The sequence below is a fragment of the Pan paniscus genome, chromosome X, assembly GCF_029289425.2.
Source record: "Pan paniscus chromosome X, NHGRI_mPanPan1-v2.0_pri, whole genome shotgun sequence".
In the NCBI taxonomy this organism is placed as follows: domain Eukaryota; kingdom Metazoa; phylum Chordata; class Mammalia; order Primates; family Hominidae; genus Pan; species Pan paniscus.
The window spans coordinates 48,817,475-48,842,946 of record NC_073272.2 but is presented as its reverse complement, the minus strand read 5'-3'; the positions used below and the strand labels follow the sequence as shown (position 1 = coordinate 48,842,946).

The 25,472-nt window shown below is 51.4% G+C and overlaps 1 protein-coding gene across 4 annotated transcripts; it reads right to left on the bottom strand.

Moving 5' to 3' along the window:
- Positions 1-392: 392 nt before the first annotated feature.
- On the bottom strand, positions 393-24,673 carry UBA1 (ubiquitin like modifier activating enzyme 1). Of its 4 annotated transcripts, none has more exons than XM_063601687.1 (27): positions 21,480-21,691; positions 18,486-18,563; positions 16,588-16,704; positions 16,401-16,459; positions 16,130-16,298; positions 15,893-16,027; positions 14,510-14,616; positions 14,144-14,234; positions 13,900-14,032; positions 13,257-13,354; positions 13,006-13,152; positions 12,696-12,872; positions 12,463-12,567; positions 12,296-12,376; positions 11,814-11,969; positions 9,421-9,586; positions 9,090-9,286; positions 5,834-5,898; positions 5,398-5,593; positions 4,605-4,679; positions 4,296-4,485; positions 3,008-3,096; positions 2,657-2,749; positions 2,339-2,530; positions 1,093-1,194; positions 884-984; positions 393-727 (listed from the first exon to the last, which is right to left on the bottom strand). In XM_063601687.1, the coding sequence occupies exons 2-27, from the start codon at positions 18,501-18,503 to the stop codon at positions 592-594; spliced, it is 3,195 nt and encodes a 1,064-aa protein (XP_063457757.1). In that variant the 5' UTR covers positions 18,504-18,563; positions 21,480-21,691; the 3' UTR covers positions 393-591. The 4 variants fall into 4 exon arrangements, with proteins under 4 accessions (XP_063457757.1, XP_054962828.1, XP_003809713.1 ...); XM_055106853.2 differs by lacking the exon at positions 18,486-18,563 and adding an exon at positions 17,155-17,201 and having other exon boundaries at positions 21,480-21,680; XM_003809665.6 differs by lacking the exons at positions 18,486-18,563; positions 21,480-21,691 and adding an exon at positions 24,522-24,673.
- Positions 24,674-25,472: the final 799 nt, after the last annotated feature.

Genomic DNA, 25,472 nt, shown 5'->3' with positions numbered 1-25,472 from the left:
GGAACCATGACCACAAAAGGCTGCCCAGGGTCTGAGTGCTTTGAGCCAGGTGGGAGGGGATCTGCCCTAAGGACATAAGGCATGCTGGCCATGCCCTAGCGGCCTGGTCACCGTAACTTTCCTCTTCACAGAGCAAGGAGTTAGGACATGGAGAAGGTGAGAATTGAACCCAGCTCAAATTAACAGTCACATGGACCCAAGTACCTGCTCACTATGGCCTCACTGGTGCCTCCATCTCTTCCTAGGCAGAGAGGGCAGGAAGAGGTGGCAATTACATTTTCTTTGTCCAGAAAACTGGCAGGTGTGGTGGGGTTGAGCCCTCTGAGTTATCATCTGAACCAGACAGCTCCAGGAAGTCCCTTCCTTCCCTGGAACCAGCAGGGCAGGCGATGTGGGAGTTATTAATTCTTTATTAGGATTCAGGTTTCAAACAAGGTAGAAGGCAGTGGCAAGAGGGGTTCAGGTAGGGGGATGATGAGGGAACACCAGACTTGGCTAGTTGGGCCACTGCCAGAAGCCAAATGGGAACCCTGGGCTGGAAGGGGTGTGGAGAGGGGTGGACAAGGGGCCAGCCTAGAGGAGCAGACGGGGTCAGCGGATGGTGTATCGGACATAGGGAACCTCGACATCCTCGCCGCTCTCGTCGTTACAGCACAGCTCAAGCACCAGCGCCCGCACGTGGCGGCCCAGCTTTCGCTTCGACACACGGCTCACAATCTCTGTCATCCTGGGGATAGGGGGATGGGAGTATAGGGTCAGGAGGGCAGAAAGCAAGAGAGGATGGGCAGGTAGGTGGGGGCAGTGAACTGGAGTGGGACAGCTGGATGATGAGGCTCCCCAACCCATACAGGGCCTCCCCTAGCCTGGCCAGTGTCCAACTCACGGCTGATCCAACCGTTCCTTGAGCTTGGCAGCTGGCATGAAGAAGGAATAGAGCATGGACACGCCCTGGGACAGCATGGTGATCTCTAATTTGTGCTCTGTCTGGAGAGGGAGGGGGAACAGCAGGGTCATGGAGGTGGACAGGCCAGCAAGTCACCGTGTACACCTCGCCCCCTGAGGTGGGGTGACAGAGTAAGGGAGGGGCCTTACCTTAAAATAGTCGAGGAACTGTTTGAGGGTCATCTCCTCACCATTAGGCTGCAGCCCTTGTACCTCAAAGCGATCCCACAATGTCCACTCTTGGTTATAGTACTGCAAGACAAAGAGGGGAGTGTAAGATGGAGACCATCCCAGAGGGTCCAGCCCCCATCTGTCTCCATCCCCCCCACCCCCATGCAGACGTGTTCAGTCAGATCACAACCCTCTTTTGTTCGAAATCCTCTTGTGGCTCCTATCTCACCCTAAGCAATGAAATTCTGTTTTCTTCTCATCTCCTACCCCTCCTCAATCTCACACTCACTCTGGGGACTTTGAATTCCTCCAACTTGCCAGGCACACCCCTATCTTGGTACCCTTTCAAGAACTGGTCCCTCTGCCTGGAATGTGTCCCCACTCGCCACCAAGCCTGCACGGTTTGTCCCCTTACATCCTCCAAGTCTGATCTCAAATGTCATCTTTTCAGCAAGGCCTTTTCTGACCATCCTACACAAAATCTCAAATACATCCCCTCGCCCCCTGGTATTCTCAAGTCCTCTTTATCTTTTTTTTTTTGAGATGCAGTCTCGCTCTGTCACCCAGGCGGGAGTGCAATGGCGCCATCTTGGCTCACTGCAACCTCCGCCTCCCGGGTTCAAGTGATTCTCTTGCCTCAGCCTCCCGAGTAGCTGGGATTACAGGTGCCTACCACTACGCCTGGCTAATTTTTTGTATTTTTAGTAGAGACAGGGTTTCATCATGTTGGCCAGGCTGGTCTCAAACTCCTGACTTCAAGTGATCCATGTGCCTCGGCCTCCCAAAGTGCTGGGATTACAGGCGTGAGCCACCGCGCCCGGCCTCTTTTTATCCTTTTTTGATTCCAAAATCATTTAATAGGTTATTTATATAATCTACTTGAGGAACATAACTTAGAAGAGTACCTGCACACAAAAGGTGCTCAATAAATATTTGAGTGAATTCATTAATGAAGCAAGCAAAGCACTTAAGTGTAGGAAGCGTCCAATAAATTTTGGCTGCCATTATTGTGTAGTTACTAATAATCTCCCAGGGCACAATTCAAATATCCCATCTTTTCGCACGTACTCAAATAATGTGATTAATGAATAAGTGAAAAAGGATACACAAAAAGGGTAGGTACACAGACAGAAACCCTCACCTGGTGACAGGGTATGACGTGAATCAGAACCAGATCTACACAGATACACCCCACCCAAACCCTGCTTCGGATGCAGGCCCCCACCTGGTGACGTGGTGCGGCAAGGGGTTCAGAGAAACCAAAGAAAGGCAGGGCCAAGTTGAGGAAACCATTCTTGTAGGAGTCAAGCTGTCGGTGCCCCTGCACAACCTTGTACAGCTCCAGACACACAAGGCCAACCACGGCTGCTGTGGTCGTGGCAATGGCTGGGATGATCTTCCCTGCAATCAGCTTGCTCTGAGAGACAGAAGGGACAAAAGAAGGTGGTAGTTAAGTACAAGAGCCTCAGGGTCTACAGAGGGGCTAAGTGTGGGTAACTCAAACCTGGAGGAGGGCGGAACATCAGATCTAGATTCCCCTCACCTTGTGCCGGTCTGCAGGAGGAATGTCATAGTTTTCTGCCCGGAGGTTGGATGCAGCCACGATGAAATCCATATGAAAGTTGCTGTCATCATCCTGTTATGAGTGGGGAGGGTGTGAGGGCAGTGGGGAGAGGATCAGATAAAGAAGATGTGTATCCTCCACTGCAACTGCCTGCTGGACTCTCCCAGATCACAAAGAGATGGCTGGGAACACCTACTCATTCAGAGCCATGTGGCAGGCCCACAATCTGATCCCCACAAAGGCCCGGGGCTGGCTCCAGATACTCCTGTTTTCTCCAGCCTGTCTATGCTTTGCCCATCCTCCTTCCCTGTCCTGAGCCCCACCCCGTACCTTCTCAAAGTCAATGGGGTACATCTTGAATCCAGGGAGCTTGTCTGGGCTGGGCAGAGTGGCTTTGAGCTCTTCTAGACGACTGTCATCTGCATAAAGAAAGGGACACTGTCAGCCCTTTAGATCCCAGGCTAAGGTCTGAGATGGAAATGAGAGCCCAGGGTGGGGCAAAAGGTATTCAGGTACAAAAAGGATTTGGAAAGGAGAGACATCCTGGGAGAGAAAAGGGGCAAGGAGGAGAGGTAGAGCAGAGCAGAATACAAACCTGAAAAACACAGAAAAAGAGCTGAGGCTATCAAGAACGATCTCTCTAGAGACACTAAGGAACGGAAATGAAAATGTTAGGAGAAAGTGGAGATGGAGAGATCAAGATGGGAGACGTAAAGATCTTGGGAAGAATGATGTAGAGCAAGATGGGGGGAACACAGAGGATACAGGGAGGAAAAGGGGAGTAAAAAAGATATATGGAGGGGAAGTTGGGGGGAATACACAGATGTGGACATAGAGGAAAGATATGGGGGGAGATGGAGAAGATATAAAAGGGGGAGAGTGGAGGTATATACAGAGGGCGAGGCAGGTGGGAGGAGAAAGATGGAAGAAATATATGAAGGTGATGAGAGCTATGGAAGGAAAGATTGGAAGACATACATAAAGGAACATGAAGGAGTAGACATTTCAGAAAGAAGATGGGGACCATGGAAGGGGAAATGGGAGGAGATCTATGGAGAGGAAGATGGGGGAGATATAAGGAAGGTAAATGTAGGGGGCGTTACAGAGCTACAGAAGCATCATATACAGAAGGGAGGGGTGGTGAAAAAATATGCAGATGGGGTGGGGTGGGGATGTCAGTAAACCGCAGCCCCAAACTATGGAGGGTGAAGATGCACAGAGAAACATGCAGGTAGATGTACAGATGGGGGCGGATCTGGAAGGAGACAAGGCAGGAAAGTATCAAGGGAGAGAGACTGCTGGTAGAGATCATACCTCCTAGATGAACAGATCAAGAAGAAACAGAAGAAAGAACAAAACTAAGGGAAATACACAGAGCAAGAGTAAAACAGCAAGTTCTCCTGAGGGCCAGATAGTGGGAAGGAGGAGGAGGGAGGGAGATAATTTGCCCCAACCTACCCTCTTCATGTCAAAGGGAGGCTCAAAGGAAGGTGTGGGTAAACCTCAGGCCTAGGGTCACAGAGCAGAGCAGAACCAGGGGTAGAGGACTGGTGGGGAGGCTGGACTAGGCCGGGGACATGTGGGGGTGACTCCTGGCCAACTGGCCAAACACCCTCACCAACAGAGGCATTGGCGCTCTGCAGCTCCTGGTCAGAAACATGGATCTTGACGCCAGACTTGGGGGTGAATTCGGGGACCTGCACAGACTGCAGGAGTGTGGCCACAGCAGCTCGGTCCTGAGAGCCTGTCAGCCCGTAGGTCTGGGCAAACAGGTTGGCAGCAGCCATCACATAGTCCAGATGCAGGGGCTAGGAGAAGGCAGGGCAGGGAAGGGTGAGCACATCAGCCCTCAAGTGGGGAGCCGCCACCTCCTTCCCACCTATTCACCCTCCACCTGACCCCAGAAGACCCTAGAAAGGAGACTTACATTGTTGACATCAAAGGTGAGCGGGTGTGGACAGCGTTTGGGCCCAGACCAGAACGGCGCTCCTGAGCTTGTGAGCTAAGGGATGGAGAGATTTTTGAGAACAGGACCTGAGAGTGAAGGCCTCTCTGACAATCTTCACACTTCACCTAGGCCCCAGATGTGCCCCCAATTCACTATCTTGGGTTGGGCACTCGATGGGGACTGGAGCCAATCACAAAATACCTCAACTGTAGGGTCCCACAGGTTGAACCAGAGATCTGGCTGAGAGAACAATTACCAATCACTGGGTAGTCATTTTGTGCTAGACAGCCCATCATTTAACAAACTCTCATGGATTACCAGGCATTGTACTAACTTCATATTAATAAATACCAGTTAATCCTCCCCAAACCCCCCATGAGATAGATCACTATTATTTCTACTTCACAGACGAGGAAACTGAGGTACAGAGAGAAGTTACGTGATTTGCCTAAGTTCAAGTAGAGTTTGGATTTGAACCCATATTGATTCCTGTGCTCTTAACTCCAGAATTTCTCCCCCATAATCCCTACAGCCCTGACTGGGAATCAGGTATGACGCAGCCCACACCACAGTCAAGGGAAACAGCAACCAAGCCTCTTTGCTCAAAGGAACTAGGGTGAGGAAAAAGCAGGTCAGGGTCAATCACTCTTCTCAGATCCCCATGCCTCAGGGCACCTGCCACAGCTGGACTCCGCAGTGGGAGGACCCACACTGCAGGCTCCCATTTCAGGGAAACACATTCTGCCAAATGGACCCAACAACTGGGCATTACCTGGTCAGGAGGGAAGTTGTGCAGCAGCTGCCGGATGTTGTTCGAGTACTGGGTGTGCCAGTGGTGGCAGGCCCAGGTCACGCAGTCAGCCCAGGTCTGTGGTCGCTGCAGCACCAGGCTGCGCTGCACAGCCTCCAGCACCTCCAAGGGCTGGGTGCCTGCCAGCCGCAGTGTTCGCTCCACAAACTTGGGGTCTCTATCAGGAATCGAAGAGGACAGAGGATAGGATTACATGTCAGCCTCAAGAGTGGGCTCCAGAGCAATCTTACTTTCTCCATGGAAAACTAGTTCCGACCCCAAACAACATGAGGCCCCAACAGCCACTCATTCATGTGAAAAGTATGCCTGGTGCCAAGTGTTACTGTGATGAGGAAAGCAGCCGGGATGCCTTGGCTGGTGGACAGGGACAGGGCGAGAGGGCACTCGAGTTACTCACGTGAGGTACTGGTTGACATTTTCTGCTGGCTGCTTGAAGAGGCCTTCAAACTCATCCCGAGCCCACTGCAGACAGAGCAAACAGATTACATGTGGCCACAGTTGACAAAATGGGTTTCCGCAGGCATTATTAGAAGGACCATCAGTGAATAAAGCAAGTACAAGGCGCACAGCTACTCTGGAAGTGGGGAAGCCCTCTAGCCTTCCCCATTCCCCCACCTCAATTGAAAAACCAGGCCAGGCACAGTAGCTCACACCTGTAATCCCAGCACTTTGGGAGGCTAAGGCAGATGGATCACCTGAGGTCAAGGGTTCGAGACCAGCCTGACCAACATGGTGAAACCCCATCTCTACTAAAAATACAAAAATTAGCTGGGCGTGGTGGCAGATGCCTGTAATCCCAGTTACTCGGGAGGCTGAGGCAGGAAATCTCTTGAACCCGGGAGGCGGAGGTTGCAGTGAGCCGAGATCATGCCATTGCACTCCAGCCTGGGTGACAGAGGAAGACTCCGTCTCAAAAAAAAAAAAAAGAAAAGAAAAACCAATGAAGTTGATTTGGGCAGTGGTTATAATAGTGCTGTATATGTGGAAAACTGTTTTGTTTTGTTGTTTGAGACAAAGTCTCACACTGTCACCCAAGCTGGAGTGCAGCGATGCAATCACGGCTCACAGCAGCCTTGACCTCCCAGGTTGAAACGATCCTCCCACCTCAGCCTCCCGAGTAGCTGGGACCGCAGGCACATGCCACCACACCCGGCTAATTTTTAAGATTTGTTGTAGAGACAGGGTCTTGCTATGTTGCCTAGGCTGGTCTTGAACTCCTGGGCTCAAACAAACCTCACTCCTTGGCCTCCTGAGTGCTGAGATTATAGGTGTCAGCCGCCATGCCCAGCCTAAAAATGTATTAAGATCTGAGTGCCAGGCGAGGTGGCTCACGCCTGTATTCCCAGCACTTTGGAAGGCTGAGGCAGGAGAATCGCTTGAACCTGGGAGGCGGAGGCTGCAGTGAGCCGAGACTGTGCCACTGCACTCCAACCTGGGCAACATGAGCAAAACTCCACCTCAAAAAAAAAAAAAAAAAAAACTGTGTACCTTATTCTAGATATGTTATGCCTCCATAAAAAATAAAAACTTCAATTAGGTATATCTTACCACAGTTTTTTAAAACACAAAAAACTCAGACCAAACCAACAATGATCCCTATCCAGGCCCTGAGGACTTGGCAGAAAACAAGACAGAGGCCAGACACAGAGGCTTACACATGTAATCCCAGCACTTTTGGAGGCTGAGGCAGGTGGATCACTTGAGCCCAGGAGTTTACAACCAGCCTGGTCAACGGGCACGCGTGCGCGCACACACACACACACGTACACACAGACACTTACACGTACACAGACACTTACACACACACACACACACACACGTACAGACACTTCCCAGGAGTTGGAAGGTTGCAGTGAGCTATGATTGTGCCAATACACTTCAGCCTGAATGGCAGAATGAGACCTGTCTCAAAAAATAAAATAGCAAACAAGACAGAGCTTCTGGCCTCTGAGAATTCCTAGGACAGTTCGCAGTCATTAGCGAGGTGGTTTGGAGTGTACAGATGTTAGAAATTCAGGTTCAGATTCCAGCTATGCCACGTATTACCTAGTTTTGTGACTTCAGGCACACAGGATAACATCTTTACCTCTGTGCCTTGTCTCTAAAACAGGTGTTACAACAGTGATACCTACCTTCATGGGGTTGCTAGGAAGAAATGAGCAAATACATATATATTTAAAGCTTGGTTAAAACAGTGCCAGGCACACAGTAAATGCCAAGTGGTTCACAATAGTCCTGTGAGGTAGATGCTGTCATTCCCATTTTACAGAACAGGAATCTGCGGTACAGAGAGGTTAAGTTCAAGGTTACACATGACCTAGCAAGACTGTGGTTGGTGCACAAATACAAACATACCCGCTCTGGAACTGCAGTGTCAGAAGGCAGAAAGTGACAGATGGAACTGTTTTTTTTTTTTTTTCCCTTCCCTATTTTGTTCCCACCCTCATACTCCTACTATTCTAAATGGTTTGGCCTCAAACACTGCACTAAGAATTATTCTGACAGCACAATGGTAATCCCTAGGTTCTGTTTCTTGGCCCAGGTGGTGGTCACCTGTGTGTTCACTTTGTAAAACTTCAGCTAGATCAAGCTTGTCTAACCTGTGGCCCATATGCAGCCCAGGATGACTTTGAATGCTGCCCAACACAAATTTGTAAATTTTCTTAAGACATTATGAGATTTATGCACGGATCTTTTTTTCTTTTATTTTTTCAGCTCATCAGCTATCGTTAGTATTAGTATATTTTATGTGTGGCCCGAGACAATTCTTCTTCCAATGTGGCCCAGGGAAGCCAAATGATTGGACACCCCTGAGCTAGATAATATATGCACTGTTCTGTAGATAAATGCACCATACACACAGAATCATCCTGACAAACCAGCTGTTAAACTCATTTTGAGTGACAGCTGGGGAAAACCTGAATATGGACCATTAGAGACAAATAAATAACTAGAAGAGATGGTAAGAATGATTGTTAATTTTGCTGAGCATGAAAATGATGTTTCTGTTAGGCAGAAGTAGTTCTCAATTGGGAGTGATGTGGCACCCCTGGGGACATCTGGCAATGTCTGGAGACATTTTGAGATGTCATGATGGAGGGAGAGTGCTATTGGCATCTAGTGGGCAGAAGTCAGGAATGCTGAGAAACATCCTACAGTGCACAGGGCATCCCCTCTCCCATGACAAATAAATAACCAGCCCCAAATGTCAGTAGTGCTGAAGCTAAGAAACCCTGCTCTACAGCAACATATCCTCACTTGGCAGAGGCACTGAAATAGTAGGGAGTAAAGGGTTGTGATGTCTGTGACACATTTAAGCACAAAGAAGAAAAATCTACATAAATCTAAGAAGAAAATGTGGCAAAACATTAAGAATTGTTAAATTTAGGTGAGGAATGGTATTTGAGTATTCATCATAATATTCTTAATATTTGTCTATGTGTTGAAAAAAAAATCAAAATAAAAGTGAAAAAAGAATGAGTCATTCTAGAAACCTAGGCTGCCTGGTGGGAAGTGAGGGAGGGAGGTTTGGAGAAAAGGCACATCTTACACTTAGGCATGCAACATCTGAAGGCAAGGCAAGGGCCTGGGGGCGGAGAGGCAGCAGCCTGGCCAGATGCCTGGCCTCTTTCCCTTCTCCCACAGCTTATCACCTGCAGGGTGTGCTCGATGGCATTAGGGAAGTTCTTCAGGGTACAGATGGGGATGGACTTCTCAGGTGGGTCCTGGCTGGAACTGTACGACTCTGTCAGGAAGGGGATCACCACCTGCACATTGCCTTTGGTGCCCAGTGTGCCTGACTCCAGCAGTGGCTTCCGGTAGTAGACACAGCGGCGGTCCATGTACATGCCTGTGGGGAGGACAAAGCGAGAGCTGGGAAAGAAACATCAGGAGAGGACAGAAAGACAGACACCCCTCTTGGTATATACACACCGAAACACACACAATTTTGCCCTTGACCACCTCACCCGCCTCCAAACTCACGGGCATCCACGTTGTCCAGGGCATTGGCCACGCCATCTAGGTTTTGGAAAAAATCGTCATCATAGATGCGCTCCGTGTCAGGACCCACACGGTTCTGGTGGCTTGTCACCCGGATATGTGGATTCATTTGGCGCACAGCTGCAGCAGCCGTGTCAGACTTTAACTTCTAAAGGGTTAAGAAAGTGCAGTTCCAGGGTGGGGATGGGGGAACAAAGCTCACTTATTTGTGCATTCACCCAACAAACATCTTTATTTTTTTTGAGACAGGGTCTCTCTCCATCACACAGGCTGGAATGCAGTGGCGTGATCACGGCTCACTGCAGCCTCAACTTCCCAGGCTCCAGCGATCCTCCCACCTCAGCCTCCCGAGTAGCTGGGACCACAGGTGTGTGCCACCATGCGTGGCTAATTTTTGTATTTTTGGTAGAGACAGGGTTTTGTCATGCTGCCCAGGCTGGTCTTGAACTCCTGAGCTCAAAGACCTCGGCCCCACAAAGAGCTGGGATTACAGGCGTGAGCCACCGCACCTGGCCCAAACACCTATAAAGGGCTGTCTGCCTGAGACTGATTTACTTAATGCTGGGGAAGACCCAGGCCCTGAGTTAGGAGGCTAGCAGGAGAGACGGTCTGTGACAATGCCACATGGCCAGGATGATGATGCATGTGGCAGGGGCTCAGCATAAAGGGAAGCTGTGGACAGGAACAGACTGGAGACAATGGGCCAGACATCTGTTCTTTTGTCTAACACCTGCTATTTTTTCAGGTAATAGCACCCAGGATTGATGCAGACTCCCCCAACCACCACCAGGATGCTGGCACACAGACAAGCAGGATCCTTTCAAAGCCCAAATTGGGCCACGTCCCTCCTCTGCTCAGAATCCTCCCCTGGATCCCACCTCCACTTACCGTAAAATGAGTTGGCTCCCTGACCCCTCCCACCTCAGGATCTTTACGCAGGCTCTTCCACAGCAGAGGGCACTCTAGTCCCTCATATCCTTGAGGTCTTTGCAGAACTCAGGCCTTCCTTAACCATTGTCATCAATAGTACAAACCATTCTCCCCGACACCCCGACTTCCCTTGTCTGGTTTTAGTTGTTTCCTTTGAGGAGCACTCATCACCAACATTAATTATATACCTCACGATCGTATTGTGTCTATTGTTTGCTGTCCGTTCCCCTCTCCCTCCAGGAATCTTGTTTTATTCCTTGGTATATCCCCAATACCTAAAACAGTACTAAAACTATCTGGTGAATAAATGAAATAAAAGGGGGAATAAATCCTGGGTAAGCAAAAATGACATTGCTCCTTACAGAAGGCTTCTCAGAGAACCCTGCATAACCAACCCAGTTTCCATATGTGCAGAGAAGTGTAAGCCTAGGAGACTGAAACTACAACCCTTGGAAAGGCCTGCTTCCGAGGTCGGCTCCTTGGCTGGTGTCTGGGAACTTGGAATTCAGGAAGGTTCCCACCGCTCCCTACCTGGTATCAGTGGTTCACTGTGCCTAAACCGTTCATGCAAACAATACAGTTTATGCTGAACACCTTTCCTTCTGGGAGTCTGGAAATTTTGGTATGTGCCAGGAAGGGGGCGCCTACATGACCAGCCCCAAGTAAAAGAGGTGGTGCTGAGTCTAACAAGCTTCCCTGGTTGGCAACATTTCATGTCTTGTTACACCTTGTTGCTGTTATTTCTGTAGTTACTGTTGCTACTGGGGAAATAAAGGCCGCCTTGTTTAACTCCCGCTGGGAGAAGACTCCTAGAAACTTGCACCAGCCTTTTCCCTTTGCTGATTTTGGTCTGTATCCTTTTGCTGTAATAAATCGTAGCCACAAGCACGACTATATGCTGAGTCCTGTGAGTACTCTAGGTGAATTGAGCTTGAGAGTAGTTTTGAGGACCCCAGACACACCGTCCCAACCAGCACTAAAAAGAGGTTAAGGCAAAAAAAAAAACAGAAGCTGAGGGAAAGGCCAAAAAGAAGGGCTTCTGGCAGAGGCAGAAAGATCTCTGACAGAAAGAATGGGAACAAGAAAAAGGAGGGGTGAGGTGTGGTGGCTCACGCCTGTAATACCAACACTTTGGGAGGCTGAAGCAGGCAGATCACCTGAGGTCGGGAATTCGAGACCAGCCTGACCAACATGGAGAAACCCTGTCTCTACTTAAAATGCAAAATCAGCCGGGCGTGGTGGCGCATGCCTGTAGTCCCAGCTACTCAGGAGGCTGAGGCAGGAGAATCGCTTGAACTCAGGAGGCAGAGGTTGTGGTGGGCCAGAGATCACGCCACTGCACTACAGCCTGGGCAACAAGAGCGAAACTCCGTCTCAAAAAAAAAAAAAAAAAAGAAAAAGGAGGAAAGTGAGACGACAAAGCCCCAACCTCCTACCCTACTCACCGTGACATCCCAGGGCCGGAAAAGAAACTGTCGATTCAGATTTGACTTCTCAATGGTGTCCATGTCTGTAACGATGATTTCTCCACCCTCCCCGCAGCCCAGCCCAATCATGGCAAAGTTCTTGAGCAGCTCACAGCCAATGGCCCCCGCACCCACCTAAGAAGCAACCAAGAAGACAGGCAGAGGCTGGTCAGGGTGATGCAGGTTAGTGTGAAGCTACCCATCACCCCTCACTACCCTGAGAGACTGGGAGAGGGGCTAACACCACATCTTCAGGTTGCAGGACTCTAAGAAATGACACGTAGTCATGTGAGGAAGGAGGCACCAGAGGGGGAAACGAGGGATGCACTGGGCTTCCCTTCAAGATAAGGAGAATGGCAAAGAGAATGCGCCACCGGTTGCATTGAGATGCCGAAGGAAGCCCCAGGGGTGATGGCCAGAGGCCAAGATGAGGGGAGCAGACATCCAAGGGGACCACTCACCAGGAAATACTTCTGCTTGCCCAGCTTCTCTTGCAGGTCTGAGCCAAACACAGCCACTTGCCCGTCATAACGGTTCTGGCGCTAAGGAATGCAAAGGGAGGAGGGTTAGAGAGGCCTCCCCAGAAATGTCCCCAATGATGCCCTCCCCACAGGTCCCACCCACATACCTGGAGGCACTTGTCCTCTGTGAGGACCTCTTTGTCCTCAGGGAGACACTCAAGGGCATCAAAGTATAGCCACTGCATGATGGGCATGAACTTCCCGGAGCAGGCCTGGAGAGGGGAAGGGAGAGAGGGGGTGGTCAGTGGTTAACAGGGGCCTGACACAGACAGAGAGCAAGTGACAGAGTCATGGAGGCACCTGGCCCACCCCAATCCTGCCTCTCCCCACCCGTGCTGACCTTCATGACTTCCTGGGCAGCCAGGCCCCCAATGAAGGCGTTTATGGGTGCCAGATCCCCAGCAGCCACATATGCCAGCTTCCGGATGAGGTCCTCGTCCAGGTTATTTTGCTGCACTGCTGGCAGGGCTCGAGCATTCACAGCCTGTGCTAAGGCTACCAGTTCTGCTGCATCCTCCTGGTGGGCCAGAAAGAACCAAGAGAGGATCTGTCAGGCCACAGTGAGGGCAGGGAGTGTGGACAGGCAGAGAGGCATGGTGAGCCTGCAGTGCCAGGCATGTCTGCGCTGGCTGGCTCGCCCACTCACCCACCTCATTGCGGGGCCGAGGTGGCCGGCCATGCTGAGCACAGAACTGGTGCAGGGCCTGGAAGCCAATGTGCAGCTGGGCAGGGCGAGAAAACTTGGCGAAGTCCGTCATCACAAAGTCAGGTTCTGCCAGTGAGGCCACCAAGGATTTCTGTGGCGGAGGGAGAGGTCATCAGAACCAGAAGAGAGGAATGGAGAACTAGGGAATGCCTAGAACCACCCCCCACAGCCCACTGATCCCATCGACACACTCACAAAGCTAATCTTCTTAGGTACTTTGACCTGACTGACGATGCCTCCACGGATGTAGTCGGAGAAGTTGGAGGTGTCACAGATGCTAAAGGTATAAGGACCTACAGAGGGCAGGAAGAGAGCTGTCAGTCTACCCATTCTCCCTAAAATCCACAACCCCTGCAAGATAAGGAACCTCCTGCCCCGACTCAGCTCAGACATCAGAAGCTGTCTTCCCTCTGCTCCAGGCTCCACTTGGACATCAGAAACCATCTCTCCTGTGCCCCAGACTCAGCTCAGACCCCGCGAGAACCTGTGTCCCTGGCTCCAAGTCTACACGGGAAGACCTTCTCTGCTTCCCATCCAAATCAGCTCACACACAAGTAGATCCGCTGATCTGCCCTGTTCAAACACCAGAGACTTTTTCCCCACTCAGCTCAGATACCAGGGACACATTCTCCCAGGAATAGCTCAAACACAGTACCTCTCCCCCATGCCCACCAGCTCTTATTGGACCCCACAGGATTGTCTGTAGTTCATCTCAAACACCAGGATGTGTCTCCCCAACTCTGAACCAAGGGCCATGTCTTCTCCCTTCAACTCCCCGGCCAGAACCCAGGAACATATCTTCTAGTTGCCCTCTGCTTCCCCCATGGTCCCAGCTCACCCAGGACTTTGATCTCCATGGGCTGATTTCCGTTGAGTTCAACCATGCCCTGTACTTCTGAAAAGGAGACAAAGTCCCCACTCTCAAACCCGTGTCGGGCCTCATCCAGGCAGGTAACCACACCGGGGTTGTCCTGGTTAAAGGAAGAGTGAGTCTCAGAAACAGGCCCAGGGTACCAAGAGCAGACAGGAAGGACTACTGCAGCCCACCTGCCTGCCAGGAACCCTAGGGCTGGTCTCCTTACCTTGGTAACCATAGAAACCATAGCACTGAGTGGCTGCTCCCCATTGGAATCTGTGAGGATCATTTCCTCTCCAAAGTCACAGAAGAGCTGCCTGTAGAGGGAAGCAATAGGGCTGGTGCCTGTGTCCCATGCACATACAGGTCCCACGGGTCCCTCAAGATGTAGTGAAAACTTGCTGAGCAAACTCAGCCTATCACTGCTGGGATGTAAGATGGTACTTGTGCCACATGGGGAGAGATGAAAACACAGAACCCAAAACCTGGGTAGCTGAGAAGGGATGAGGGCAGGGAGAGCCTAGAGTCTTGGCCTGGGCTTGGTAGGAGTTGGGGGAAAAGGGGACAGGGAGGGAGGTGGGCTGCCACTCACCCAAACAGGCCCCGCGTGTCTGCCACCACCAGCTTGATGCCACGGTTGTGACAGAACTCACCCACTCGCAGCTGGTCCTCCAGGGGGGTGTTGGTGAGCACCACCACCTGTGGAGAGATGGAGGCTCAGGCCCAGCATTGGGGTGAAGGGGAAAAAATGGAGGGCTGGTGTGGAGGACTCAGGCAGTCCTCAAGACAAACACATCCAGGCTTTGCTGGGTCAGCCTCTTTCACAAACACATAGCACCTACTGTGTATCAGACTCTGTGGGGGTCGAAAATGAACCCCTGGACTATACCAGGAAAGGTGAAGAGGTAGCTGGGAGGACGGAGTTTGGAGAAGAGCTGACTCATTTATTTGACAAACACCCGCTGCTGTCTGTCTGCCATGCCCTGTGAAACACTGGAGTAAAACTGTCTCCAGCCAAAGTCTGAGCTCACTCCTACCACACCCACCTGCTTCCAATTCTCAAGACGACGCCTGCTCCGCCATGATCTTTGGGATTTTGCTCTCTGCCTGAATGTCCATCCTTCCCCACCAGGGTGAGCTCCTACTCCTCCATCAGGATTTAGCTGCAGTGCCCTGGCAACCTGGGATACTCCAGGGCCAACTCTCAGCTTCCAGAGCACCTCTTTCCGGCCTGGACTTTTTAATTAACAAACACCCATCCAGTCCTTATATGCCAGCTGCAATTCCACGTGTTTAACCCTCACAAAAAGTCCATGAAGTCAGTGCTGCTACCACGCACTGACTACAAACAGGAAAACAAAGGTACAGGAGATGAAACAACCTGCTTGAAGTCACACTACCAAGGCTGGAGGCCTGCAGCAAGGCAGTATGGCTCTACAGTCTGTGCCCACAACCACTATGCTGTACTGTCTGTACACATCTTCCCCACTTGAAAAGGCGGGGCCAGGCCGGGTGCGGTGGCTCACACCTGTAATCCCAGCACTTTGGGAGGCGGAGGCGGGTGGATCACAAGGTCAGGAGATCGAGACCACCCTGGCTAACACAGTGAAACCCCGTCTCTACTAAAAATACAAAAAAAAATTAGCCGGGTGTGGTGGCGGGCACCTGTAGTCCCAGCTACTCGGGAGGCTGAGGCAGGAGAATGGCGTGAACCCAGGAGGTGTAGCTTGCAGTGAGCCGAGATCGCGCCACTGCACTCTAGCTTGGGCGACAGAGCAAGACTCCGTCTCAAAAAAAAAAAAGAAGAAAAGAAAAGGCAGGGCCAGGGGCTAACTGCTGCCTGCATACTCTAGTCCCCCAGCACAAAACCTGACATTCAGGCCGACCCATTAAATCAATATTGAACACTACTGAATAAACCAGAGATGGGCTCTGAGAAAACTGGGCAGAAGGCTGGGTAGTACCCCCAAGATACCTGGAAACCACTAAGGAAGTCCTCAACGAGGGGTCCAGTGTAGGCAGTGACAGGCACATAGCTGTTGAGCTCAGCGAGGCGGGGCTGTGATACCTCGGCCCGGTTCTTACCGATGTCCTCCTCCCGCAGGTAGAACTGTAAGGGTGTGCAGTAGGGAAAAAGATGAAATGGCTGTGGCACCGGGAACAGTGGTGCCTCGGGAAGGGGGAAAGGGGGAAGGGTGCTAGGAAGAGGTACCTGGGAGGAAAGATCAGCCCACTGGGCAGTGCCCTGGTCATGTAGGGTAACAGCCTTGACCCCACCAAGGATGATGTTCTTAGCGATCTCCACGCCCAGGCCCCGCAGGCCTGATACCAGGACACTGGATGTCTGGAGCCGCTTCATTGCCTCATGGCCCAACACATACCTGCCAGGTTAGGGGGTACTCTAGGTCAGGGCCTGCCCCACCCAACCTTATCCTCTCAATGTCCCATTCCACACCCCTCAGCCCGGCCTTGGCCCCACTTACAGCTGCCGGGAGTAAAGGCCCTCGTCTATGTCTGCTTCACTGCCGTTCTTGGCCATTCCCTAGGGATAGAGGAAAAGAACAAGTTTAGGGAGACACACAGGAGTGGAGCATGGATAGACAGACAGTGATACAAAAGACTTTCCCACCCACCACCTCGTCTGCCAGTCTCCACGGAGAGGACACTCACGTTGGTTGGCACCGAGGGCACTTCGGACAACACGGACTGGGCAGGGGAGCAGTTAGAACCCGGCTTTGGATCAGGCCCGGACACGCGACGTTTCTTGGACAGCGGCGAGCTGGACATCTGGAGGAAAAAAAGAAGGTCAGAGGTGACCCTGGAGCACATGGGTACCGTTTTTCTGTTTGTTAGTAGCAACTGTGGGGGAAGGGAAGACTTAAGTATTAGTACCCCCATTTTACAGCAAAGAGGGGACAGGCACAGAAAGGTGAGGACTTGCCCAGGGTAACACAGCTGTCAGACCTAAGATCTGAACCCAGGTGGTCTGATTTGCAAATCCACACTGCTGACCACTAAGCCATTTGCTTCTTCCCAGCCCAGCATAATGAGGGAGAGACTCCAATCCTGGAGTGAAAGGAATGACAAGAATGTACTTGTGTCGAGGTCAGGGGAAGGATGTGGATTCAGGACAGACCTGGTTTCAAATCTTGAGCCTGCCACGCACTAACAGTAATAATTAACCGCCACAGGCCTCAGTTTTCTCACCTGTGAAACAGGGGTGATAATACCACTTACCTTCCCCATGGGGTTATCGAGATGATAAATAACACAGAGCATAGAACCTGGCACAGAGTAGGTAGGCAGTAACAAGCAGCCATTCTCCTCTCCCTTAATCCCAGGGACGGCGGCGGGAGCGGGGAGTGCAGGAGGGAAGTGAGGCTTGGACATCCATCAGGGTGGCATGATGGCAGGAGCGGTAACTTGCTGAGAACCCAGTCCCCAGAGGGGCTCAAGTTTTATAAAGCCCAACCCTGCCCCCAGCTTTGGGAGGGGAAAACCGACACAGACCAATAAAAGAGGTTGCAAAAAGGTAGAAAACAAACACATCCCAAGCCTCATCTGCATGCGGAGTCCCTTAAACAGGTTAACCACAATGATAAATGAGTATTAGATTGATCAGGAGTCCTCCTTGTGCCAGATGCCATAGTAAGCACTTCTCTAAACCTCGTCTCACTCTGTCCTCAGGGTACTCCTGTGGGGTTTGGACTGCTATCAATAATACCCCCAACTTTAAAGTGATGGAAAAAAATTCACTCAGGGACGTTCGGTGACCAAGGTTCCCACACACTGAGCTGGGACCAGACCAGGATCTACTGCCTCTGAAGCCCAGGCTGCTTCCTCGTGTTATCACATTTCATCCCCTCCATGACCCTGACCCAGCAAGGCAGAGTTTAGCGTCCTTGCCGGACAAATGAGAAGTAACTTGCCCAGGGTCACCTGCTAGGTCCCAGAGACAGAACAATAAAGCCTGCTGTGGAAGTGAAATCTGGTGGTGGGGGTGACTGGGTCCACATGCTGGAGATGGGAGGACCCAGCATCACTTCCCCTCACCCCAAGTGCTCCTCTAGGCACTGAGTCTTCTGTTCACACAAGTCCTCCCACACTGAGACTTTTATGACACTAAGTATCCCAATGTACCTAAGATTCCATCTTGGCACTTGTCACTAGCACCAACCACAATGACAAGAGCTCCCTACTATCTACCAAGAGCATACTGTGTGTCAATCAAAGAAGAAAGGGCTTTGTCTAATCTTAACAATCCCCATGACCCAGATAACCCTATGCCCAAATCACAAATGGGAAAACAAAGGCTTAGAGAACCCCATTCACTCGCCCAGAGGCATGCAGCTGGTGGGGGACTGTTTGCCAAATGCCCCTGGGCTCAGGGCCCAGTCCACAGGGCTAAGGAATGGGAGATGAGGGGAGGCAGCAGGCTGGCTGGAGCCCCTGAGATAGCCAGGTGAATTGCTTAGAATGCTAAGAGCCAACCTGGGTAGCAAGAGGCTTGGTGAGTTAGTAGAGACAAAGGTGAACCATATTTTCCATTTACTGACTCTCTGACTGACCTGGGGTAGAGATCTCATTTCCTCTGAGCCTCATTTTCTCCAAAAGCTGGGACAAATGAAACTGTCTTCAAGGGGCTGCTGGCAGGGTTAAAGAAGCCAAGGTCTGTGGTCAGAACTCACTGACCTCAGGATGTGAGTTCCTCCCTGGGCACGTGTAGTGGCCTCCATTACTTAGTTATCTCCTTGCCTTGTCATTGGTCAGTTTGTTTGGGACATGCCATTTCCTCACTCCATAAATTAGAGATGATCCAGGGCCAGAGAGCACTTTAATATCTGGACATTTCACCTCTGGATCCCCAGTGCAGGCAGCAAGAGTCTAAGAAGTTTCAGATGATTGTTCAAGTGGATTTTGACTGCAAAGGTTTGGAACAGCCCTGTCTCAAGGCAAGCAGGAGTCTGGGACAGAAACTCTGCAGAGGAGCTAAAGATCCCCCACCCCCAGCAGAAAAACAATCTACACCCTTCCTACCTCAACATTTGCTCAGGCCCCCACCATAACATACACACTGTGAACTGTTTGGCAAAGCTGAGCTGTGGCTTAGTTTCTAAACATACCTGAGTCTCCAAACTGAAGATTTTCAAGTGTAAGCATTCTCTATTCCCAAACCAGAGGGTTTGAGGGAGGAGTCTTGGAGGTGTGAGAGGAGGCAGGTTAGCAGGATGGAGAAGCTAGGGCATAGAGAAGGGGGGCTGGAGCATGTCAAGCTTTCTGGGAGGGGTTAACTGAGAAGTCCATGGGAACGTGAGAGGAGAATCAGGAAGTGGGTGTCTAAGAGCAAGGAGGCTCTGAGACAAATGGGAAAGGAGATGTTAGAAGTCCTGGGAGGGAAAGGACTAGGCTAGGGTATTAGGAAAAGACTCAAATTCGGATCTCTGGAAAAGGATCTTTTGGAGAAAGGCTGAAAAATTGCAGTGGAGGCCCCCAAGGCTGCAAGGAGGTAGGAGGACAGTTGCTGGGCCCCATGGAAGCTGCAAAGGGAATGGGTGGGGGATTCTAGAGTCTGAGGAGGCAGCAGGAAGATGTTGGGGTCTGGGGGGAGAGGTAACCTCCATCAGGAGGATGTTGAGGCTCTGGAGGACTCTGGAGACAGATGCTGGTAGCAGAGAGAAATCTTTAACCAAAAATAATAGATAGGGACATGCAAGAGGAGAGGTGTATCTGACATTCCTACTACAGAGTCCCAGGAGGCTGTGAGGGTGGATGGTGAGGGGCTGGGAGAGGTTTCTAATGGAACACAAAGGCCCTGTGTCAATCTCTGACAGGACATGCTAGGTATCACAGCTGCTCTGAGGGTGTGGAAACGGGAAGCTGGGCCCAGATAGTTCAGGCCTTAAAAAGGTTAGTAAGCAAACACTGGCTAGGTCCCCAAATGGGGTTGGGTTTCTCTGACCAATTATGTAGGACCCCATGGAGGCGCTGGAGGTAGATGCTGAGAAGAGGGTTTTCTACTGCAGTAGAAAACAAGAGGGCCATGGCCAGGCGCGGTGGCTCACGCCTGCAATCCCAGCACTTTGGGAGGCCGAGGCAGGTGGATCACCTGAGGTCAGGAGTTCGAGACCAGCCTGGGCAATATGGTGAAACCCCATCTCTACTAAAAATACAAAAAATTAGCCAGGCGTGGTGGTGCATGCCTGTAATCCCAGCTACTCGGGAGGCTGAGGCAGGAGAATCGCTTGAACCCAGGAGGTGGAGGTTGCAGTGAGCTGAGATGGCGCCACTGCACTCCAGCCTGGACGACATAGTGAAACAATTGTGTCTCGGAAAAAAGAAAAAGAAAACAAGAAGGCCTGTGGGGGGAAGGGACATCTGACAATGATCCTGGGGTCCAAGGAGGCTGAAAGCAGAAGCTGAAAACCCCTGACTGCAGACGTTAGGGACCTTGAAAGGATCTGAGGGCAGATTCTGAGGCCTGATGTGAGGATAAGGGATCTGTGAAAAAAGCAGCTAGAACCCAGGTTGGTTTTTGAAGGCAGAGGCTGGGTCTAGGGTGGGGTTGGGGAGGCGAGTCTCTGATGGAAGGGGCTAGAAGCCAACGGGGTCTGCAAGAGCAGATGCTCGCAGGGGCTCTTTGATGGAGGATTATGTATCCAAACAGTTCCTCCCTGGTATCTGGTGCACTGGAAGGCTCTGGGGGTTCAAGGTGCCTGATGGGGAAGATGCTGAGGCCTCTCAGTAGTCTCTGAATACTGGAAGTATAAAAAGCGAGAAATTCCATATAAGTAGAGAAAGTGTCAAAGGACAGAGTCTAGGAATTGAAGAGTCTCTCAAGGCAGATGGCAAGAGGGGTCTCTGAGTAGAAATACTGGGCAGAGTCTCTGATGGAAGATGCTAGGGCCAGGGTGGGGTTAGGAGACCTGACGTGTGGCGAAGAGGGGTCCCCGACACAAAGGCCAGGCCCAAATGGCCTTTCACAGGGTCTAGTACCCCTGGAAGCTCTGAGCGCGGCTAGCATGTGTGTGGGATGGGGGTCTGAAGGAAAATGCTAAAGAGGACTCTCTTACAGAGATAAAGGGCCTATGGACCCCTTCGAGATCTAGCCCGTCCTGGAAGCCTTGAGGACAAATACTGAGAAGCTAGGAAGTGTCTCAAAGGAGATTCTGGGGCAGGTCTTTAACGGCATTCAATGGTGAGGAGCTCTGATCAGCAATGCTGATCCACGTAAATCTCTATTGGAGACTGGGGAAGAGTTCTGATCTGAGATACAAGGTTCGGGACGGAGTCAGGTCCCAGACTAGAGATGTTGGGCGTGAGTCTCTAAAAGCACATCCTGGGGGTCCGACTCCAAGGTCAGATTTTGCAACCAGAGGGAGCCGGAGTGGTCCTGGCCGGGGAAAGTCGGCCCCGCCCCAGGATCCGCTCCCCCTCCCTACTCCGCTGATTCCTGGCTCCCGAGTCACCGCGGCCCGCCCCGACAGCAGCGTGGCTCAGGGCCCTCCAGTGCCTCCCCGAAACCCCTGCCCAGGGCGAGGCGCAGTGAAAGGACGTTTTTTTACCAATGCCGGTTCCCCGGGTCGCGCCGCCGCCAACTCCTCAAGGAGCCGAAGCCAAGCCCGGCCGCCACCCTCCTCCTTCTCCTCCTCCCCGCCGCCTGGGCCGCCTAGAATCGCCGCTGCCGCCTTCTCCTCCCCCGGCCGTTGTGGTTGTCCCTGCCACCTCCTTACAGCCGAGCCGCCGACACAAGATGGCGGACGCTGAGCCTGGGGCCGGAACAAAACCTTGGGCCCCACCCCCAGAAACCCGGATGCAAGCGGGCCGCGCCTACTTATGAATCATGCATAAAGTTCCCTACTCGGTTGCGATTCATTCGGTTAGAAGTGGAACAGCACCACCTGGTGGACATTGTGGCAGTAACAACGAAAACAGGTAAAACAGAGGCCACGCCTCATGGAATGTGACTAATGAATGAATTGTTGCAGCCAGGCTGTCAAGGAAGCGAAGAAAAACCGTTAAGGCCATGCTTCCTGATTATAAGTTATGCATGAAGTTGAGTGGTTGGTAGACTAACAACCAGCAACCAGAAAGCAGATGTTAAAACATGGAAGCCACACACCCCCATTCATGAATAATGATGATCTTGCAGGGGCCCGGAAGCCAAGGAGACCCAGGCCACAACTTACTCATGAATAATGCATGAGGCCCAGTGGGTTGGAATAAAAGGGGCACGCCCGCCTATTGCTGCATCTAATACACTGTAAGCAGGGAAATGGGGCTGCTGCAGGGAAAACACACTCTCCCAGGTCCTGAATAATGAATTATGCTGCTGCAGTAGCTCAACCTGGAAACTCAGAGAGGTCAAGAAAGGTTCCACCCAATTTATGAATTATGCATAAGGCGAAGAAACACCCAAGACTGCCCTGCCCAGCAAATAGGGATTACGATGCTATAGCCAAGGCAAAGTGAGCACGCCTTCCTGTTCATGAATAATGAAAGATGTCACTGCAGTGCCACCAGAAAACCCAGGGGACGTGTACTCCCTGCCCCCACCTCCCCTCTCCACGCCTCCCTCCATTCTCCCCGCCTCAGGAACAAGGGCTGCCTTGGTCCAATCAAACCCAAACTCACTACATGTCTTTGGCAGGTGCCTCAGTTTCCACAACTGTAAAATGAGGATAGTAATGTGTTATTATGAAAATCAGATGACGCCTGTAATCCCAGCACTTTAGGAGGCCGAGGCGGGTGGATCACCTGAGGTCAGGAATTGGAGACCAGCCTGGCCAAGATGGTGAAACCCTGTCTCTACTAAAAATACAAAAATTAGCTGGGCATGGTGGCGGGCGCCTGTAATCCCAGCTACTGGGGAGGCTGAGGCAGGAGAATCGCTTGAACTCGGGAAGCAGAGGTTGCAGTCAGCCGAGATCGCGCCATTGCACTCCAGCTTGGGCGACAAGAGAGAAACTCCGTCTCAAACAAAAGAAAATCAGAGAATATAAATTATGGGATGAGCCTTAGAACATTGCTGGCACAAGGCACTGTTATAAAAGTAATATGTTAAGATATGTAAATATATATTTACATTAATATAAAATTAGTTATGAATACTCAGCCACTAGAGAAACCCCCAACTTGGGCCACTGCTTCCCCATCCATAAAATAGGAATAACAGCAACTTACCTTGCGATGGAGTTTAAATGAAGAAATAAGTAGAAAGGGCTTAGACCAGTGCCTGGCACATGCTAAGTGTTATATTAGTAGTAGTAGTACTATCAAATGGCGGCGCAGGGGAATGGGGAGGGGAGACATTATGGCATCTGGTTAAGACTACAGATTGCGGAACTAGACCCCAATTTGAATCCCGGCCCAGCCACTCACTGATTGTGTGACCTTAGGCAAATTACTTAGCCTTCCTGTGTCCCAGTTTCCTTATCTATAAAGTGGGGGTAATAATGACCTACCTCCTAGGATTGTCGTGAAGATTAAATGCGCTAAGTAGCTAAACGAGTGTAAGCTAATCTTATCGTTATCCTCATACCCATTATTCAGGCTTACAAAACGATTTGCCAAAGATCACACAACTGGAAAGGATCGATGGGATTTGAATCCAGAGCCGGCTGATTATCTGGGATTACCAGGCCATAAGAAATGAACAATGTAGGAGGCCTCATCCCTTTGCTAGACGCCAGGTTTTAACTCTGGTACCTGCAAGGGAAAGCTAACCGCGGATCACGCAGACAAAGCTGCAAAAGCCACGCTCCTCATGAATTAAGCACGGAACCCCTAGAAAAGCCACTGAAAACTCAGGGTGCTACTTAACTTTTGCGAATCATCAATGAACTCGTTTGCGCGGCAGACTTCAGAACGCCCCTTCAGCACGTCCCTTCGGCACGCTGATCCGCCCCTCGTGAATAATTCACAAGCCGAGAACCTTCAGCGGACCAGGTGCGAAAGAGGCAAAAAAACTGCCGCCTACCACAGCCCCACCTTATTATGAATAATGAATAAAGGCCGGGTGGCGCCGCGTCAGCTCAGGAAGAGCTGGGCTCCGGTGTCCCTTCCCTAGCCTGAGCTGGGAGGCTCCTCTCCCTAGAAACATCTGGGCCCCCGACGTGTCCAGTCTCGCAGTCCTGAGCCTCCAGGCGCGGGGAGGACCTCATCACAAAACCAGAGGTCACAAAGGCCTGACACCTCCACAATGCCATGTCGGTCCCGATTGTTCTGTCACCAGGACCCCGTCCTGAAACAAGCCCTCCCCCAGTCCCGCCTTGACTTTAGTAACCTCAAGCTTTGCTTCTCCCCTTGAAGAATAACCCAAATCCTGCTCCACGGACAAGGGTGCCCATACACGGACCCTAAGAATCTCCCCAAAGCCCCCCAAACCCTGCCTCCGAGGGGTGCTCCCCGAAACAGACTCCCAAATCCCACCCCGAAGTCCCCAAACGGCACCCCTTAAGGGTCTCAAAAGCAGACGCCCCCTAAATATCACCCCGGGCCCGGAGGCTCCAAATACGCCCATGAGGGGTTTCCCCGAAGTTGGGATTAAGGAAGCACCCTCCTCCAAATGCTGTCCAGAGGCTTGGGGGCACGGTGCTCCAGCTCACCCCCTGTGCCGGGCGGAAGCCTCGCCTTCCTGCCAAAGATGAGCTGAAGCCACGGGGCAACGGAAGAGCAAACCACCTCCGTCGTACAAGAGAAGCCAGAGTTTGCGCGGAGCTCGGAAGCGCGGGGCCTTGGAGAGCCCCGGGTCTGGGATGTACCACAGATGCTTTGCTAGAGGGGCGTCAGTCCCTGCTCCCGCGTCGCTGGTGCCCGTTTCAGACCCAGATGACCCTACAGGTTGTGGTACGGCCCAAATGCGCGCGGCATGCTGGGGGTGGTAGTTCTGTCTGGCCAGTGCCTGGTGCACGTGGTGGGCACCAGCGTCCAGAATATGGGAAAATGTAAGCCTGAGCTGTGGAATTGCCGGAGCCGTGCTCTGTAGGGTGGGAAGAGGAAACGGAACGTGTGGGTGCCTCCACATGGAAAGGCACACCCATCCTACAGATGGGGAGACCGAGACTCAGGTGGCCAAAAAAGTTCATTTGACATGGGCCAGGTGCTGGAAATTCTTCCTTGGGCTCATGGAGCTGACATTCTAGCAAGATACACAGACCATAAACATAACAATAAGTAAAATTATAGTTTCACATACAAACCCGTATTATAATAGATATCTGTGACTATACACAGTAATATAAATTATGGATATACAATCATGTGCTGCATAACATTTTGGTCAACGGTCCTATAACACAGAAAAAATTTTACTGTTATCTTTTCTATGTTTACATATGTTACCATAGTGGAGACGGGATTTCGCCACGTTAGCCAGACTGGACTCGAGCTCCTGAGCTCAGGCGATACCGCCCGCTCGGCCTCCCAAAGTGCTGGGACTATAGGCGCGAGCCGCCGCACCTGGCAAAATTCTTTAGCCTTTTAATAAATGGAGTCTTGGCCGGGCGCGGCGGCTCACGCCTATAATCCCATCACTTTGGCAGGCTGAGGCATGATGA

What these genes read in the sequence shown, in the direction of transcription:
- UBA1 (XM_055106853.2), bottom strand. Translation starts at nt 17,196, where the DNA reads ATGCTCTGTGTTATTTATCATCTCGATAACCCCATGGGGAAG. An exon ending in TCGATAACCCCATGGGGAAG is followed by an intron (nt 16,705 to 17,154) that starts GTAAGTGGTATT and finishes TTTTTCCTCCAG; the next exon opens with ATGTCCAGCTCGCCGCTGTC. An exon ending in CTCCTGCAGACCGGCACAAG is followed by an intron (nt 2,531 to 2,656) that starts GTGAGGGGAATC and finishes TCTGTCTCTCAG; the next exon opens with AGCAAGCTGATTGCAGGGAA.